At 42.6% G+C, this 21297-nt stretch overlaps 1 protein-coding gene across 1 annotated transcript in view; it reads right to left on the reverse strand.

Moving 5' to 3' along the window:
* Nucleotides 1-332: 332 nt before the first annotated feature.
* The window catches only part of ADAMTS6 (ADAM metallopeptidase with thrombospondin type 1 motif 6), a 400079-nt gene continuing 379114 nt past the window's right edge, over nucleotides 333-21297 (reverse strand). Inside the window, exons 23-25 of the mRNA XM_069749400.1 lie at nucleotides 12258-12434; nucleotides 11338-11494; nucleotides 333-894 (exon numbers count right to left, since the gene is read on the reverse strand). Coding sequence (XP_069605501.1) covers nucleotides 785-894; nucleotides 11338-11494; nucleotides 12258-12434 — 444 coding nt within the window. The 3' untranslated portion in view covers nucleotides 333-784. The remainder of the gene's footprint in view (nucleotides 895-11337; nucleotides 11495-12257; nucleotides 12435-21297) is intronic.

The raw sequence follows: 21297 nt of genomic DNA on the forward strand, positions 1-21297 counted from the left end.
CGATTTTAGTTTTTTTTTTTTTCTCACCTACACCCATATATCGTTATAAATGTATCTCCGGTATAGGACGTGCAGGCTTTCAATGATGCACCTCTGAATACTGACGACTGTATACCATTATAATCTTAAATAATATACGTAAATTGCTTCACAGCAGTATTACAGGAGAACGCTGAAGAATTCAGGCAGAGTAACAAAATACACTTATTTTAGTTTTTGATTTATAATTGCTTTTTTTTTTTGTTTAAATAACATTTCAAAGCCCATTTTTATAAGTTAAACTGTGGTGCCGTAAAACTGAGATAAAATATTTTAAATTTTTTTTTTTTTTTGAGCTATGACGTAAGAATTTTCTCTCTTTTTAGACCAAAATTCATAACCGCTACATTTGAAAAAAAAAAGAAAGAAAAAAAAAAAGAATAAAGTTTAAATACAGATTGATTCAGTGTCATTTGTAAGTCCATAATAAAAATGGTTCAAGGAGGTAAGCTTGGCAACTGTGGCAGTTGTGCGAACACAAACGTTCCATAGTCTGCTCTGTTCGACATTGTTCCAATTTGGCTTTCCTCCTTGTTGGGGTGTCCAGCACTTTGGATAATAAATTCACTTCACAGAAGTTAAATACTATTGATATCCTGTCAGTTGTGGCTGACGAGTGGTTATGTTGTACACAGGGTTATCTCATTTCAAGGACATCCACCTCATTCCTCTCCGTCCCATTGAGGAGTGGTCGCTGTTTTTGACCATGGATCACAATACTCTCTCTTTGTCTTGGTGGTATGGGTCAGTGTCCTTGGCAAGTTTTGCAACACATTTGTCTGAAGTACGCTCGACTGCAGAATTTGAACTTCAGGACCAGCGGGCAATAAGCCACTTTGTTCACATCTTTACACTCTGGAAAACAGAAGAGGACACAACACATACATTGGTGAATTCACGTTCCTTCGTATTTTTTACAAGTTTTGTTCATTTAAGCAACTTCAACCAAAATAACATGGTCCGCATTTACTAAAAAGACGTGCAGCAAATTTGTGTAAAAAAAAAAAAAGCTAATTTCTTCGACACTTCCCAAATGTCACCATCTGGATGAAATAATAAGTAATGGTCTTTTACAAGATGAACAAAAAACATCTCCTTAAAAGGGAACTTGTCACCGGGTTTGGCCAATAAGATATGGCCATCACCTTTCGGAGCGGATATACAGCATTCTATAATGCTGTATACCTGCCCCCAACCTGACCGGCAAGAGAAGAAAAATAACTACTTATACTCACCCGCGGGTCAGTCCGGTTAAATGGGCGTCGGTGGTCTTGGCCCGGCGCCTCTGTTCTTCTTGCGATGCCGCCCTCCTGCTTGCTTCCTGTGGATGACGCGTCTTCTCGGTACCACGCTCCTGCTCAGGGAGAGGGCAGAGCAAAGTACTGCAGTGCGCAGGTGTCGGGAAAGGTCAAAGAGCCCCAGAACCTGCGCACTGCAGTACTTTACTCTGCCCTCGACAGGGCAGAGAAGTACGCCTGCGCTGGAGCACTGTGCCGAGGAGACTGTGTAGATGACGAAGGGACGCATCAATCACACGAAGCAGGAGGACGGGGATCGTAAGAAATTGGGAGGTGGTAGACCAAGACCAGCGACGCCTTTTGGACCGGACCGCCCCGCCCCGTAGGTGAGTATAATAAAAATTATTTTTCTTCTTTTACAGGTCAGATTGGGGCAGATATACAGCAATATAGAATGCTGTATATCAGCCCTGAAGGGTGATGGCCATATCTCGTCGGCCAAACCTGGTGACAGATTCACTTTAAAGGTAAACTGTCATCTGATTCAAGCTGTGCGAACCATGGACATCATATGTTTCACCCTAAAAAAAAAACTGCAGTGTTTCAGAGAAAACATACTGTGAAACAAAAGTCATGGGCATGGCGACTAGGATAACAATTCCAAGAGGCAGGTCCTTCGCAGCTTCTCCTCGACCTGCTCCCCCTGATTGACAGGTCCCCTCATGGGTGTCTACAGAAAAAGATCTGTCCACCAATTGGAGTGGGGCTTGGAGCACCTGCTTCATGATTTATTCATTCTAGTCACAACGTCCTTGGACATTGATGGAGCAGATCTCTGATAAATGGCAACAAATTGAGTTTGGTGGATCTGCATAGGACCCCGACACTTCAATTAGTTAAGGTTTAACGATGGGTGGCTGACACAAAAATGATCGAAATTCCATTTCAAGGTCTACTGATAGTGATAGAAACTGGACCATAAAAATGTCTTCTACAGAAGACTTGAAGGTTTTTGTATCAAATGGCCAAGCACAAAAGCATCTGCTACATTTGGGGTGTTATAACTGGCTATAAACTACACTTGTAACTAAGCTTATCATTCTATATGCGGAACCGATTGTTCAGTGCTTGGGAGAAAGTCAATATCCTGCATTTTATGAGGAGCCGAATGCGACAAAGGAATTAGGAAAGGAACCTAAGGAGAGCTATAGAGTTCACAAAATAATGATCACACCAAGGAAGGAAATATCAGCTGTCTAAAGACGCTCCTAGATTGGTTACTGCAACGGAGACTGGAAACTTTCTGGTCTTATGAGGCGTTTTATAGGCAAATTGTTTGATAGCGTCCAAGATACAGTTCTTCTAACACAATGGATAGAAAAAGAAAGATTTTCAAGATATGATTTTATGAGTCTGGTAAACTGCAATTCTTTGCAACAATAATACAGGTATGGAGTCTGAAAACCCTAATTCTACAGAATTGGGGTCATGAAAGAATAGAGGAACCATATGATGATGTGTTAGTAATAAAGATCAATGAATTGATTCGCAGGAACTTAGTCCAATGGCCACGTCAGAAGCCTGTGGCTGCCGGACGGGACTCCTGAGAACCACTTCTATAGGAACCCCAACACTTTTTCTGATTAATAAGCCCGATGTGGCATCACACCACACCTATGTCACTCCAGGACTACAGATAAGAAGAGGCGCCTTAGAATCTGACAAGTATGGGGCAGTTTTTGGTGCACCGATTACTGACTTTGCGATAAACCAGTGTCCTGTGAATCTATTCACTTTTGTCTCACATAATACAACATATTGGCATGAACAATTAAAGTGAACCTGTCAGCAGGATTTTGATAAATAACCTACAGGCAATTGTCATGTTGCCACTATTAAACTGATTAAAAGGATACCTAGGCTGAAGAAATCTGTCTTGTGGTTCTTGTGTAATCAGTGTTAGAAGTTTTGCATACCTTTCTGCTCAAAACCAAGAAGAGACCTGCCCACAGGCAACCCCAAAGCACAAACATGTTTCTCACAATGGGGACAGAGAGAGAGCCATACTGTTTGTGCTTCGGTAGGCCTGTGTCTTTCCTTGGATTCTCTGGCTTAGAGCAGAAAGATAAGACTCTGCCTACGGTCCCGCCCAGGACCATGAGCATCTCATTAGCTGAAAACTTCTAACACTGATTACACAAGAACCACAAGATGGATTTCTTCACCCCAGATATCATTTTAATCAGTGTGATAACGCCAACCTGACAGTGTCTGTAGGTTACTTACCAAAATCCTGCTGACTGGTTCCCTTGAAATGTCAGTAGGATGAATCTGTGTGGGAACATGAATACCATCCTTGGATTTCTACCTGCAGTTGCTCTGGTAAGAAGTGCATGCTAGATTAAACCCGATTCATTTGATCACAGCCTTAAAAGAGTTGTTCGGGCTTGGGGTTCAAGTTTGCAGTCAATGTGACAGCAAACTATTGAATCTTAACAGTGAGCAGTGTGCGCGGTCTCGATTCTCCAGCATCGGGAGTGATTTGCATATATGTGGTCAGGTGTTGACTAAATGTGTGCAGCCTCACTCAGTGCAAGGGTATTGAGTGAGGGCGGACACGTCTAGTCGGAATATGGCCGGCAGTATGGAAATCACATGCTCATGACACCGGCCAATTCTAACAGCACGCAATGTGAAGATTTACACAAGTCTGCAGTCACATAGAGTATTATACTGTGGTATGCAACAATGATTACACAAGAACCACAAGATGGATTTCTTCACCCCGGTTATCAGTAGGTTACAGGCAAAATCCTGCTGACAGGTTTGCTTAAGTTTTTCTAAAAAATAAAAAAATTCTTAACCAAAGAACATAAGGCAAGATTTTTTTTTTTTTTTTTAATGCATGTCTATTTCCTTGACACATATTACAGACCAGCGCTTCAGAAACTGATTGTTGAGGCATTTGGGAGTCAATTACGGCAGAAAGATTTCAATGGTAGCACTGATCTCCAGTTCAAGCAGTGTGATGCAGGACAAGAAACCCTTTTTTAAGCGATGTGTCACTTAAGTTTACTAGGTGAAATAGTTGTGATACAATAAGAGTTTTTAGATGCCGCGTCCCTGGTTAGCAGCTGTCTGTGTACATTGTATATTGACAGTGAGCTGATTGTGCTGGGGGCGGAGTTGGACCAGGAGTCACACTGGCTATAGTCCTGCAGTGATAATCTACTGCTAATAAACCACTCATTGTAAAGAAACAACAGCACCCAGGCTAATTAAGTGACACATGGTTGAAATCATAGTGTGAGCCTTTATATGCTGCTGTCCTCAGATTACCTGCTGACAGATTTCCTTTAAAGGGACTCTGTCACCTGAATTTGGAGGGAACAATCTTCAGCCATAGGGGCGGGGTTTTCAGGTGTTTGATTCACCCTTTCCTTACCCGCTGGCTGCATGCTGGCTGCAATATTGGATTGAAGTTCATTCTCTGTCCTCCATAGTACACGCCTGCACAAGGCAAGATTGCACCTTGTGCAGCCATGTACTACAGAGGACAGAGAATGAACTTCAATCCAATATTGCAGCCAGCATGCAGCCAGCGGGTAAGGAAAGGGTGAATTAAACACCCGAAAACCCCGCCCCTATGGCTGAAGATTGTTCCCTCCAAATTCAGGTGACAGAGTCCCTTTAAGCCACACTATAGACTTTTTTTAAGCTTTTTTTTTTTCTAATGTTCTACTGGGTTCATAAGGTTATAAATCTGGTACACAGCGAGAAGCACAACCAGAAGTACAGCCAGCACCTTTCTTCTTGCACTCGCGGAAGATGACTGATGGTCCACAGCACTAAAATGGGAATTTTAATTCAAGCAATTATTTCTTTTTTTATTGATCTGACTGACTGCCTGAGGAAAGCAATAAAGGCAAGTCTTGCTGCCAAATGTTCTTTTGCCATGGAATTGAATAATAACAAATATTTTTTTAAACAGTGACATGGAGTCTTACAGCAAAACACCAGAAGGAAGCACCGCTTCCTTGACGAACCCTTTTTTCATCATTCTCCATGGATTAAAAAGGACCAGGCAACATTCATTATATGGAGAGGAAAGGCAATTCCGGCAGCTAAGTAGGAAGGGGTTCTTTACAGTAAGAGCAGTCAGATTGAGGAATGCCGGACAACAAGTGTAATGATTGCCGATACTAACAGCAGTTAAGAAAAGGCTGGATGCTCACAACAAATATCGTTGTGGATTATAAATAATCTAGTGATAGAATGTACACTGCTCAAAAAAATAAAGGGAACACAAATAACACAATGTAACTCCAAATCAATCGCACATTTGTGAAATCATCCTGTCCAGTTATGAAGCAACACTGATTGCGAGTGAATTTCCCCTGCTGTTGTGCAAACGAAACAGACAACAGGTAGAAATGATAGGAAATTAGCAAGACACCCCTATAAAGGAGTGGTTCTGCAGGGGTGACCATAGACTATTTCTGTTTTCATCCTTATTGGCTGTTGTTTTGGTCATTTTTCCATTTTGTCATTGCTCTCACTCCTAGAGGTACTGTACAGTAGCATGAGTTGGCATTGCAAACCCAAGTTGCTCAGGTAGGCAGTGCAGCTCATCCAGGATGGCAAATCAATGCGAGCTGTGGCAAGAAAGGTAGCTGTTTCTGTCAACACAGTGAACAGAGCATGGAGCAGATACCCGGAGACAGGCCAGTACACAAGGAGATGTGGAGGGGCTGTAGGAGGGCAATAACCCAGCAGCAGGACCGCTACCCCCTTGTTCAAGGAGAAATAGGAGGAGCACTGCTAGAGCCATGCGATGACCGGTCTGGCAGTGGGTAGGTCAATAAGGGTGTGGAGAGGCATTTCTTTGGAGGGATGCAAAGCCCTCAATGTGATTGCCAGAGGTACCCTGACTGCCATTAAGTACCAGGCAATGGGCCCTGAGATCCTTCTGGTGCATGACAATGCTAGGCCTCACGTGGCTGGAGTGTGTCAGCAGTTCCTGCATGATGACAGCATTGATGCTATGGGACTGGCCCGCCCGTTCCCCAGACCTGAATCAGATTGAACACATCTGGGACATCATGTCTCGCACCATCCACTAACGCCACGTTGCACCACAGACTGTCCATGAGTTGACTGATGCTTTAATTCAGGTATTGATGGAGATCCCTCAAGAAAACATCTGCCACTTCATCAGGAGCATGCCCAGGCATTGTAGGGAGGTCATACAGGCAAAGTGTAGGCCACACACCCTACCGAACATCATTTCCTTGTCTTGAGGCATTTTCACTGAAGTTGGATCAGCCTGTAATTTGATTTTCTACTTTGATTTTGAGCATCATTCCAAATCCAGACCTCCGTGGGATATTCATTTTGATTTACATTGATCATTTCTATGTTTAATTGTTCTCAACGCATTCCACTATATAAAATGAATAAATATTTGCAACTGGAATAATTCATTCAGTTACATCTAGGATGCGGCATTTTAGTGTTCTCTTTATTCTATTGAGCTGCATTGACTGTTAGACTATTAAATGGCTTGCATGGACCCGGTGAAGCTGGTGGAATGATTTCGACAATCAGAATTCCTGCGTAATCCTGAAATAAATGAGCTTGACTCCTAACATGTTCATTTTGATATTAGGGAGGGAAGCTTGATAAAAGAAGAAGATTACACAGTTACCATGCAATGGATTATCAAAGTAAGTACATCAGCCTCATAAGGTCTAAGACATCTATGTAGTAACATACACAGTATGTATTTTTGAGTATGGAGACAGATATGATTTAAAAGATTCAAAGATTCTGACAGGAGAGAAAGCAATATAGATCAGTAGATATGAGGAGCAACCATATCAGGGATGTGAGGTACATTGAAATGTGTTCTGGAATTTTTACAGTAAACCTTTAATAACAGAGGACTAGAATAAAACAACATGTGAAAACGAACAAGCCAACGGGAAGCAGGAGCAGGCTCGACTCTCGACATCGGTCTCAGGAGGACTCGCATATTGTGGTTGTGGTGGTTATGTATATTTCACAAATGTTTATGGGTAACATAAAAATCCTGCGGTGTTCACTGTCTGCACTTTACTTTCAACAAATATGTAATGTAATCCTCACAATGGACATGTCAGATTCTCCCACCCCTTCTACTGGCTCCAGCTACATAAATTAAGCCGTGAAATGACCACTGGATATTACCTACTAATAAACAATCCTTCACCCCGTCACATTCTTCTACACTCGGAGGTCAAAACTATTATAGGACTAAGTATTCCTGGGCGACATGATTTCAGGCTTTCTGCCCGTACAGATCAGTATTAATACTTGGTCTGCAATGTCGTCTCCATAAAGAGGACCTTTCACCACTTTTTACATGATCGGCTGGCTGCATCATGAAAAAGGGACTGAAGAGCGGAATTAAATGTTGTTTTTATTAATTTTTCCTTTTTCAACTCTATTACCTTGTATAGTTGAAATACCAATTTCCCTCTAAACCAAGAAGGTGTTAGCAGGGATACTTATCTGGGGGCATTTACTTATTCTTCCAGCATTATGCTTACCTTGTTCCTGGCACACTTTCTTCTTTTGGGTGTTTTTGTATCTTTTCTGGCCCATGGGGACTAGATGTAGATACTAATTCGGATTACAAAATGTTTTCATAAACATCATATTTACCAAAATATTTTGCAACCCGAATTAGTATGTACATCTAGTCCCCATGGGCCACAAAAGATACAAAAACAGCCAAAAGAAGAAAGTGTTCCAGGAACAAGGTAACACTCGTATTATTAAAAATAATTTTATTTAGTCAACTATTAAAAGACAATGTGAAAGGACAAACACCAAAATAACTAAAATTTGTTGGGTGAGCAAATCAAGGAAGGATTCACGGACATAAATGTACAGTATGTATAGTATGTAAACAGCCATGTAGTAATCATGCATATACACTAGTGATTCAATAATATATACACACGTATACAGATATCTGTGTGATTGATTCATTTGGCACTAAAATAAGTCTTACCGTTTAATGTATAGCACGCACATAAATACTCCCCAGTAAGTAAATAATAATTAATATAGAGAGATAAATCAAAGGTTAAATATCCAAGTGCATGAAGGTAATAAGCTCACCCACCAAAGACCCGACGCGCGTTTTACCAAGCTTAGTCAGGGGTCATGTTGCCCAATCATAAGAAGACAGCATAATAAGGGGGGAAAAAAGCAAACACCCCAGAGAAGGTCATAGCTGGCTTTCTCACTGTGATCTAGTAAGACTGGCATGTCCAACCTTATCACACTGAGATCTCACGGCGAACAGTAATTTGCACGACAACTATATAGAGAAGAGGAAAGCTGCTCCGTCTTATTACACACAACACTCTGGGTCCATCCCAGGTATCAGGGAATAATGCCCTGGTACCTGGCATAAATGAAGAGAGGTGTATGTGGCAGGCCGTTTGAAGGCCACCGGTCTCCTCCTCTTTAATGCAGTGTGTCACATACACCTTTCTGCATCTATGCCAGGTATCGAGGCATCACTACCCTATTCCTGGGATAGATGCAAAGTGTTTTATGTAATGACTTTCAGCGCAGCTCTCCTCCTCAAAAGCCGGGAGTGAGATCTTAGTGTAACCTGGTTAGATATACAAGTCTCACAGATTACAGTGGGGAAAAACAGATCTAAACTTCTCAGGGTCATTTTTTCCCCCTCTATTATGCTGCCTTCTTCTGATTGGGCACCGTCATGCAGGGGAAAATGTAGACGCCTCCAGAGAAGACGCTATGCTGAAGCCCCCTTGCACCTTGGCGCAGGGGGAAATTAGCATCTAAACATTGCAAGGTAATATCTCCGTATCTCTTTACTCAGCTATATTATGATGTAGCTAGTTTAGCATGGAAAAAGTGAGGAAAGGCCCTTTAAAATTCTACATTGTCCAATCCTGCGTCCTCCATTATTTGCACAAAGGAAAAAAATCCCATAGTTATAATGTGCAAGTACTAACAACTACCCATCTAAGAAATGTATTTCTCCAATGCTACATAAATTAAAAAGAGTCTTAGAAAACATCATTCAGACTGTTAAAGGGGCTGTCCACGACTAGGACAAGAGATTCTCACTCAATGTCTGCCTGCAAATTAAAAACACCTACACTCCCCTGCCATGCCAGCGACATTCCCAGGTTATTGGCACACGCGTTCCCAGGGCTCACATGAGGTTGTTATGTCAAGTGAGCCCTGCGTCCAGTCAGCGCTGGCGTCATGGTTTCCGCCTTGGGAAGTATAAGCAATGAAAAGGAAGTCAGTGCTGCGGCCGGTCGCTCACTCCCTCTAGATTAGGTATACGCCTGAAGGCGGAGACAGGGACGCCAACGCTGATTGGGCGCAGAGCTCAAGTGACATAACAATCGTACGTGAGCCCCGGGAGTGTATGTGCCAATAACACGGGAATGGCGCTGGCATAGCAGGGGAGTATAAGTGGTTTGATTTTAAAGGGGACAAACATTCAGAGTGAGAAGAGGTTGTCTTAGTAGTGGAAAACCCCTTTAAGTGAAATAGAACACTTAGATTTTTTTTTTTTTTTTACATCAGATCTTGAAAACATTGTATATACTTTTTTTTTTATTTGTATTTAAGATCTGTTGTGATGTTCAGATTATAGATGTTTCATCTTATTTTCTGTACTTGTTTTGGGGCGGCCACCTTGTCTGAACCACATGGACGATAGACCGCAGTAGACTGGATATAGCTCATCGAGTTCCATAGAAGAGTTTTCTCGGCATGCTCTGTAGCTTGTGCAGAGGTCGCACTGTGCAGGCAGAGAACGTGATTTGTGACCACTGCCTATTGTGAATGGCGTGATATTATCTATATATAGGTGTGACGATAATGAGACGACTACTGAAATGTGATCTCTACAGGTAGGAAATGTCAGTGTGTTATGAAGCTCAGTGTGCAGAATGAAAACTGTAAGATTCCAGGATTAGTCTTAAATATAGTTAGCACCAAAAAAAACCTATAAATTTAATTTATTCTTGAGTTAATTTATTTTTAAGGATACGGACACCTACTTGGGCATTTTTTAAACTTAATTATGTGTGTTTTGTGTGTAAAACAATATTTGCATCTGTGTTTCATTAAACATTTTGCCCATTTACCTTCTGTAGCCTCTATTTCTGGCTACAGAACAAGTTCACTAAGATTCTACCAGTGAGCTTGGTTTGAGGAGAGTTTGCGATGCTTTTATGAGCTTTGGTTTTTCTACAGATCCTCTCTAAGTTGATATCTGATTACATGCAAATTCAGCTCTCCTTTAATTTGTTTTGTTTTAATAAATCAGCTGAGAGGAGCTTAGTAAAAGACGGATCGGTAAAAGTTATAGACTACCAGTCAGAACAAGCTCACTGATGGATTTTCACGTAACTCATTCTACAGCCAGGTAAACAAAGAGCCTTAAAAGCCAAACGGTGCAAAAATTTTTATGAAAACTAATTGCAAAAATTATTTGTAGCCCAAAATACGTACATTTCAGACATAAACAAACACAATTGCACCTACAGGTGTCAGTCTCCTTTTCAGACATTCCCTAAGGTACTAAGATGCTACATAAGTAGCAGATGGCCAGACAGTATGTAACCACAGAGCTAGAAGTCACAGTGGCAATGTAACAATGTGAAGTTAAGGCTTTTTGAGTTGCGTGGTAGCCGCTCTTACCCTCTGTGCATCGTCCACTGTTCTCATAAATCTGCTGCTTGTGGCTGCAGTAATATTTAAAGTATTTTATAAAGAATTACTGCAGCCATGAAATAGTTTAGTCTGCTCCAGGTCCCTCTTGACTCACCATGTTGAAGGAAATGAAAACCAGTAATGTGCGTGTTTTTCGTTGTCTCGCGTCTGCTTTATGAAGTATTTGACTTGCCTCGCTTACAGCCCCTTCTCTGGAAGAAGCGGTCACTACAATGCTTCGCTTCGTGTGCTCTGAGCACGGAGAGCCAGGCACCATAGGCGAGAAGCGGCACGTACTCACCCTCTGTGTTAGAAATCGGGCTGCTGTCACATTTGCTTTCACACTGCTGCATTGACAGGGGGCGAACACTTTCTGGACAATCATTGGACGCTTGTCCGGTATAGGAAAGACACTGCACCGTTCTCATCTGCTGGCCCAGACCACAATGTGCCGAACACTGAAGAACACAGAAAAAGAAGGCGACAAGTCATTACATACACTTTACGCAACTTACCCTGAAGGCCAAGACATCTCCAGCTGCCATCAAATGAATCGTTTTGCGAGAAACAGGAATTCAACTCTAGGTCTCTATGAACATTTTGAGTGTTCCCACTTTCACAAATATAGGAACCTTCAGATTTTTGTATTGTTTTAATCCAAAATGTACCGTAACTGGATTTAAAATTTACTAAAAATGTGTCCTTACAACAATTAAACGGGTTGTCTGGTCTTAAGCAACAAGTTTGCAATCACTCTATGTGACTGCAAACTTGTGAATTCTCCCATCACGCACACCGTGCACGGTCAGGATTCTCTGGTGTTGATGCTGGGAACGGGCGCTTATGTGACCGCAAGTATGCGAGCTGCATACTTTCGGCCACATTCCGACTAGACGTGCCCAATGCAAGTGTATTGAGCTAGGCCACACGTCTAGTCAGCTCATGACCACATGTATGAAAATCACATACTTGTGGCCACGCACGAGTGGCTCCCGAGCCAGCACAGGAGAATCCTTACAGTGCACAGTGTGCGCGATGTGATGATTCAAAAGTCTGCAATCCTATAGAGTGACTGCAGACCTGTAGCGTGAGGCCACAAAAACGCTTTAAGGCAACTTTCATCAACATACGTGGTGATCTGTGTATGTCTAGATCTTCTAAAAGATATTGCACATCCAAACAAGCCATGATTTATTTGCAAAGCCTATACAGGTTACTTACCTGCCCCCATTCGCCTGTAACCCATCGAGGTGGAGGACATCGGCCCAAACTGCAGCGTATACGGACTGGGGGTTTGTTCTCTTCATTGCAGCTCGTGGATGGGAAGGTTTTGGAAAGGTCACTGCTTTTACACTGAACGATTCGATGCTTAAATCCAGGTCCGCATTTGGGTGTACACTTAGAAAAAAAAAAATCTGAATTAAATAATGTAATTAAAAAGAAAGTTACATTTACTGCAGAACTTTTAGAGCCAAGAGATCTTTCCTCTTCCCTAGTTTATTGAGGCTTGGTTAGGCACATGGAGATGCCAATTACCAGGGGTGTAACTACAACAGGTGCAGGGGTTGCAATTGCATCCGGGCCCCGGAGCCTGGGGGGCCCTAAAAGTCCCTTTGGCCTATAGAAAATGACTATTGCTATTAAAGATTTTAAATATTTGGGGGCCCCATTGGAGCTTTCGCATCGGGGCCCATGAGTTTCAATTTGCGCCACTGCCAATCACTATGATAAGGGTCCAATCAATGAGGTCACCCGATGGATGGCATATGCATTTATTGATCAAAAATGGTAACACCATGCTTTGCGTTTTTTTTCTAATTACACATCTATATATATAATTGTCCAAGGTGTACTTCCGTCTGTCTGTAATGGAAATCCCGCGTTGCTGATTGGTCTCGCCAGGCAGCTGGCGAGACCAATCAGCGACGGGCACAGTCCGGCCGAGAATTAGTCTCTTCCTACTTCCGTCCAGTCAGTGCCCGGCGCCTGCTCCATACTCCCCTCCAGTCAGCGCTGACACAGGGTTAATGGCAGCGTTAACGGATGGAGTTATGCCCTGTGTTATATGCTGCGTGCCCTGTGTTATATGCTGCGTGCCCTGTGTCATATGCTGCGTGCCCTGTGTCATATGCTGCATGCCCTGTGTTATATGCTGTGTGGGCTGTGTTATATACTGCGTGGGCTGTGTTATATACCAGAGGTGTCAAACTGCATTCCTCGAGGGCAACAAACAGGTCATGTTTTCAGGATTTCCTTAGTATTGCACAGGTGATGAAATCATTCTGTGCAGGTGATTAAATTATCACCTGTGCAACACAAGGAAATCCTGAAAACATGACCTGTTTGCAGCCCTTGAGGAATGCAGTTTGACACCTCTGTTATATACTGCGTGGGCAGTGTTATGTACTGCGTGGGCTGTGCTATGTACTGCGTGGGCTGTGCTATGTACTGCGTGGGCTGTGCTATGTACTGCGTGGGCTGTGCTATGTACTGCGTGGGCTGTGCTATGTACTGCGTGGGCTGTGTTATACACTGTGTGGGCTGTGTTATACACTGCGTGGGCTGTGCTATATACTGCGTGGGCTGTGCTATATACTGAGTGGGCTGTGTTATATACTGCGTGGGCTGTGTTATATACTGCGTGGGCTGTGTTATATACTGCGTGGGCTGTGTTATATACTGCGTGGGCTGTGTTATATACTGAGTGGGCTGTGTTATATACTGAGTGGGCTGTGTTATATACTGAGTGGGCTGTGTTATATACTGAGTGGGCTGTGTTATATACTGCATGGGCTTTGTTATATACTGCATGGGCTGTGTTATACACTGCGTGTCTGCTATATACTACATGGCTCTTATATACTACGTGGCCTGTGCTATATACTATGTGGCTGCTATATACATACATAGATACATATTCTAGAATACCCGCATTAGAATCGGGTCGATGCATTAGAATCGGGACACTATCTAGTGTAGAATAATAGTGGATTTCATGTGTTCATTAACTGCAGTGTGCTAGCCCATGGTGTATGTATATATGTTTGTATATTGGCAGCAGGATGCCTGCACCTGCGCATTAAGTTAATACTATGGGAGTGCCAGTCTTTTCCCATGATTTTTTTTTACTTGTTAATTATGCGCTCCATTAATGATGGATTGTTCTTACATACCTGTCCATACATTTAGGACATATTTCTAAAGATCTGTAGCTGCTTAATCCCCTATGTTCATGCTCCCTAACACCAGAGATCACATTTTAACACAATTTCACTCAACTGGATATATCTGTTCTTTCTTTTTTACCGTCTTTTTCTGTTAGAAAGAATCAGCTGCCTTTAAAGGGGTTGTCCAGGCTTGGGGTTCAAGTCTACAGTAACTATGTCACTGGAGACTTGCGCACTGCGCATTGTCAAGAACTTCCGATGCTGGGAACGGTGGACGCATGACCACAGTTATGGAATTTGCATACATGCAGCCACGAACCTTACGCAATACAAGTGAATTGAGGGTAGATGGACATGTCAAGTTGGAATGTGGCCAGAAATATTCAAATGGCATACTTGTATTCACATGACTGCCCGCTCCCGGCATCAGAGAATCGTGACAGCACACAGTGTTCGTGCTGTGAAGATTCACAAGTCTGAAGTCACAGAGTGACTGCAGAATTCACACCCAACCTTGACAGCCTCTTAAAAGAGATCTGGTTGTTATATCAACACTTACTGGCAGTGCTCTATGGGAAAAATATATGCAAATTAACTCCCCCCTCAAGAAGTTTCATCATTTTTGCAAATTGTAATTCCAGAGCAATTTATTGATTGGCTCGGTAAGATGCCTTTAATTCTTGGTACTGGTTCTCATTTAAAGGGAGTCGTCAAAACAAAATGACTGTTCAAACCAAGCACAGACGCTCGGTGCACACCTGGCATGGCCATACAGTTCATTGCAGCTTCCCACCTACTTTTTTCCCCTCCATCTCCACCCTACTCTGACTCTAGAATGCCAGAACTGTCAATCAAGGAAAGGAGAAAAGAAGGGTGGAGATTAAGGGGAAAACAAGCAGGTGGGAAGGTTTATTATAAATGTTTGGCCACACCAAGGGTGCACCGAGCGCCTGTACTTGGTTTGAACAGTTGTTCTGTGCTGACAGACTCCCTTTAAGAGATCGAGATGGTGACAATGCTCCACGGGAAAACTGAATTTGCAAGTAAGCTCTCCTCGAGAAGAAAAAAAACTCTCGCTCTTAATAAAAAAAAAAATCGATTTCCAATTCAGACAACCAGAATCCTGCTCTATGTTGGATCTGGCCCATATGAAAGTTTTTTCAGGCAGGTCACTATCGAAAAGCCACCAGAAAAAGTGCCAGCTAAACGCTCAAAGAATGAACAAGTTTCTAATTAAAAATGCTCAAAATAGGTCTTCTTTGTTGAATGGAGTTGAACATAAAATCATCCATAAAATACCAGTAAAAAAAAAAAAATGCTCCAAACACGCTAGGAAGATGCTAAAAAAATGCCCCTGGCCAAAAATGTCGTAAAAGTTCTCAGGAGACAACCTAAAAAAAAAACCACTACAAAAGACATACGGGTTTGTGTTTGAAAGTCTCATCATGTTTGCCCACCTGGAAAGGACCTGATTTGCCCGTACCCTACGATGATAGCCTGGAACACCTATACTGCCTGTGTAGAGCACCTCCAAACCCAATAAATATACACACATTGTGTTAGGCCAAGTTACAAATACTAGAAATCATTGCAGCAAAATCCTGAAGAATGTGCCAAGTTATTGATTTATTTCTTGGGAATACTTTAGGTGGAAATTTTCTTGTCGGGTAAATCATACATCACAGTCGTCTTCATAGATTTCAGTCAACGTTGTCTAGAACTTGCACAACATCTGACGGTGCCCCCCGGTCATCAAAGCATTTTGTTTTTTTTATTATTTAGAAGTAAAGCTTTTCCTTGTAATCGTTCCTGATAGATCACTCATACCATCTGTTTGAGATATTCAAAATCCCATTGAAGCCGTCTTGTACATCGAAATCTCAAATTACTCCCCTAGCTCGCTGCTGCCAAGGATATCAGACGTTCCAAGGTCAATCTCACCCCATCGCTAGAGCAACGTCAGACATTCTAACTCTACTTAATAAACATTTAGGAGTCAATCATGTAAGAAATCCCAAAAATGATGGGTCTCCATGTGCTTAGAACATAAAAAGCCTTGCTGAACCCTTGACCTGATGCTGCCTTCTTGAACCTGTCTTGTGATCTCACCTTTAAATAACATATGCCAGCCAGTCAGATTAGTCATTGCTAGAAAATGGATCACGGCGTTTCATGCTTGTTAAAATTAAAAGCTGTGATGTGTTTTACGAGGAACATTACATGACCAGTAATGGAAGACATGGAAAGATGGGATTCTGCTTTCATTACTGCACTAGGTGCGACGATATCTTGTGCCTAGCCCAGAGTTGAGCCAACATTGACGTTATCACAACAGATCAATGCAAAGACAACTGCAATGGTTAAATTCCACTGAATATATCGAAAAAAAAATTACTTCTTTGAGAACCATGTCCTTAAAGGGAATCTGTCAGCAGGATTTTGATAGGGAATCTGTCAGCAGCATAGCACAGGGACAGAAACTCTGATTCCAGTGATGTATCACTTCGTTTACCAACTGCAGCGGTTATGAAAGATTAAGGGTATGTGCACACGATGCGGAAAACGCAGCAGTTTCCCATGAGTTTACATTACAATGTAAACCTATGGGGAAAAAAACGCGCAGAAACGCAGCGGTTTACTTTCCGCAGCATATCACTTATTTCTGCGGATTCCGCAGCGGTTTTTACAGCTCCAATAGAAAACCGCAGTTGTAAAACCGCAGTGAAATACGCAGAAAAAACGCGATAAATCTGCAGCAAAAACGCAGCGTTTTTGCCCTTCAGATTTATCAAATCCGCTGTGGAAAAATCCGCAATGGACCAATATACGTGTCCACATAGCCTCACAGTTTTTTTCTGCTGCAGATCTAGCAGGGCTTGAAAAGCTGAGCTGTGCATAGCCCCACCAACACCGCCGATTGGTAGATTTCCATGTATAGTGATAGAAAGCTACCAATCAGTGGTGGGGGCAGGGTTGATCTACGAGGCAGTTAGTCCTTTAATGATAATCTCCTGCTGCTTAAAGACTGATTGTATTGAAACAGTAAAACACAGCCCAGTAAGTGACATTGCTGGAATCAGGGCCTCTGCCTCTAAATCATGCTGGTCTCAGATTACATAATAAAAATCTTCTGATAAATTCACAAGCCGCCTCTCCACCAGATGTCCAGATGTGCACACTCTGAATAAAGGACATTTTTCATACAGCAATATCGGGTGAGTGCCACTTCATTTTTCTTTATCTTGTGGATTCTCATTGCTCTCTAATGTTGAGCACCACCCCAACGCTATTTGTTTACCGCATGCCGAAGTGGTTCTAAATTGAGTCTCCTTTGATCCACAATCCAGCGCTGTTAATCTAAGGCTCGGGCAAACTCCACGTTATATATCATCCGTGGAGACAACACCTGGTGCCATTCCATCTTCTGATAAATTCCCTTTAAGGGAAGCTCAGTGTTCTGCAGGTCATTGCTTAGAGCAGTGTTCCCCCAACTCCAGTCTTCCAGAGCCACCAACAGGTCACGTTTTCAGGATTTCCTTAGTATTGCACAGGTGATAATTGCATTACCTGGAAAGGCAAGAATTCCATCACCTGTGAAATACTAAGGAAATCCTGAATACCTAACCTGTTGGTGGCTCTTGAGGACCGGAGTTGGGGAGCACTGGCCTAGAGTATGTCAGCCCATGGGTAGGTGCCCACATAATGTATTTAACATTTTTAATAGAAACACCCTGTGGGGGAGCGCTACTGGAGTGAAACTGGCCACTACAATCATTGAGCGTTACATCTTATGCTTTACAGGAGCAGGCTCCAGCAGGGAGGTGACCTTTGGGCTACATGCACACATCCATTTTTTGTTCTTATGAGCTCAGACTAGCGGGTATCTGCTCAATGAGCGAAATGTGTTTAGCACACTGACCCAATGATAACCTGGGTGCCAGTGCCCACGTGCGTTTTTTCATATAGACTCATCCACAATTTGAACCCAGCCTATCAAAAACAGACCATCTTTCTCCCACGTGTCATCTGTTTTACCTCCATTTTTTTCCTCATCCGTGTTTTAAAAAGTGAACGTAAAACGGTCTCAACATTTTTTTTTCCTCATTGAACGAACACTTCGCAATGGATCAATTAATACTTGAGTAAAACAGATGTCTTATATTTTTGATGGATCTTCATAGATGTGAATGGCAGACTATGGTTGAGAATGGGACTTGGTCTCAGTTTGTTGGAACGGACACACAGATCCATGTAATAATGGATGTGCAAATAGTTGAATAAACTATACGGGGCAGTGGGCAGTCCTTTTATAAAACGAACAGCACATGGATGAGAAAAGGGGATGTGTGAATGAAGCCTTCTCTGATGATCTCAGGTTTTCATCATCTTTAAATGTTTTTATTTTTGCCTTCTTCCTTCCTGTTTTGTAATTGATTAAATTACTTTAAAATTGAAGTGTTATTTTATTTTCTGCTATTTATCATTACGCACATTTTTAGCATCTGGCTACAGCAAGAGCCTCCACACAGTAGGTTAAAAGGTCCTACCCACTTGAGTCCAAAGGGGTGTCGTTGGCGACTTGGCGTACCACCAGCCACGGATGGAACAGATCAGAAGAAGATTAACCAGTAGCGTCTGACTGCTACATGACCCCTCATCAAAGCCTACTACATGCCCCCTCATCAAGGCCTACCACATGCCCCCCATCAAGGCCTACTACATCGCCCCCTTCATCAAGGACTACTACATGACCACTCATGAAGGCCTACTACATGACCCCTCATCAAGGACCACTACATTACCACTCATCAAGGCCTACCACATGCCCCCTCATTAAGGCCTACCACATGCCCCCTCATCAAGGCCTACCACATGCCCCCTCATCAAAGCCTACTACATGACCATTCATCAAGGCCTACCACATGCCCCCTCATCAAGGCCTACTACATGCCCCCTCATCAAAGCCTACCACATGACCACTCATCAAGGCCTACCACATGCCCCCTCATCAAGGCCTACCACATATCAAGGCCTACCACATGCCCCCTCATCAAGGCCTACCAAATGACCACTCATCAAGGCCTACCACATGCCCCCTCATCAAGGCCTACCATATGACCACTCATCAAGGCCTACCACATGCCCCCTCATCAAAGCCTACTACATGCCCCCTCATCAAGGCCTACTACATGCTCCCTAATCAAGGCCTACCACATGCCTCCCTCATCAAGGCCTACTACATGACCGCTCATCAAGGCCTACTACATGCCTCCTCATCAAGGTCTACCACATGCCCCCTCATGAAGGCCTACCACATGCCCCCTCATCAAGGCCTACCACATGCCCCCTCATCAAGGCCTACCACATGCCCCCTCATCAAGGCCTACCACATGCCCCCTCATAAAGGCCTACCACATGCCCCCTCATAAAGGCCTACCACATGCCCCCTCATAAAGGCCTACTACATTCCCCCTCATCAAGGCCTACCACATGCCTCCTCATAAAGGCCTACCACATGCCCCCTCATAAAGGCCTACTACATTCCCCCTCATCAAGGCCTACTACATGCCCCCTCATCACGGCCTACCACATGCCCCCTTATACAGGCCTACTACATGCCCCTCATCAAGGCCAGCAATAAACTCATCGATCTTGATGAATTAGAGTCTAAGATATTCAGAGGGAACTATATTTCTTGTTTAACTTAATGATTCATTTCGGTTTAGAGTTCCTTTAAATAAGACGTCTTAATCGCCAAGCTCCCTCTCAGAAATCAACCATGGCTCTCTGTCCCTGGTGTACAAATGTTCCAGACGAAGAAAAAAACAAAACCCTTATATATTTATCTAGCGCTGAAAAGCAAACGTGATCCCCCCCAGTTCTGGTATGCATGGATGTTTTTACTGAACTGTGCCAATATGCTGGCATTTTCAAAACTGCTTTCATGTGGCACCCACTTACCACATTTTTTAGATAACAATGTTTTATTTAAATTCTTTTTTTTTTTTTTTACAGATCAATCAGTCTTCTTAGTGTTTTGGTAACCCAGGAGAAAAGAAAATGTGCGTAAATTCTTTTATGTGAGCACAAAGTGCACTTATTATTACAGAGTGCGCATTGTAGTCTAATGAATTACTGTTATGAAGTGACAGCGTGTGCATGCCGAAAAGAACAACTCCGATCTGTTCTTTCTCAAAGTCACGAATTTCAGCAAAATCCAGAGTTATCTTTGCTGTACACCACTGTCAAGCTGTTACATTAAGAGCAATCTTTGTTTTCTAAGAAATATAAACCCATCGTGGCTTCTAAGAAACACTGCTCGCTCTCTCCTACTGTTTTCGTCAACCCCAAAAATACCCCAGACTGAGCATCTGCAGGTCATGCCAGAATTCAACTGCGGATTTTAACCGTATCCTATAGATTTTATAGTCTCGTTCAATAATTATGGTACATCGGTGCTGGAAAAAAAATGTAGTGAATGGGTTACAACTGACTGAGCTTTCTGCTTATCGCATACAGTAAGTTATTGGCATAGGATTGTCAGGCTTTTGGGACATGATCCTTTGAAAAATGGACTTAAGGTTTTATTACTGGAAGCTGATACGGTAAGCCGAGAATTACTTTTGATCTGTTTTGCTGTTGCTTTCTTTGCAGTCATATATCCGACAAGCAGAATATTTTGCGTTTGCTTTTTCCTTTTATAAATCCATTTATGGATTTAATGGATGATGAGACATTTCAAGCATCTTTAACCATTCAACGATCAGTCATCAGCTCAAATGGATCACGTTCACCGTTACATATGCTTTTAGATTACCAAGACAACCTAACATAAAACCATTCAGAAACCAAGATTATGTTTTAATATAAAGAAAACCTTATTAGTGCATATTTAGAAATGTTGAAAGAGGGGGGAATGTAGTCCTCTGGTTGGCACCGATTTCAATAAGGCTACTTTCACACATCAGGATTTTTGCATCAGGCACAATCCGGCGAATGTTGGAAAAAACGGATCCGGCGCAGATTGTTAAAAAAACTGATGCGACGGATCTGTTTTTTCGACGGATCCAACTAGCATATCCAGATAATTGGAT

This window comes from Ranitomeya imitator, chromosome 1, assembly GCF_032444005.1.
Source record: "Ranitomeya imitator isolate aRanImi1 chromosome 1, aRanImi1.pri, whole genome shotgun sequence".
NCBI lineage: Eukaryota > Metazoa > Chordata > Amphibia > Anura > Dendrobatidae > Ranitomeya > Ranitomeya imitator.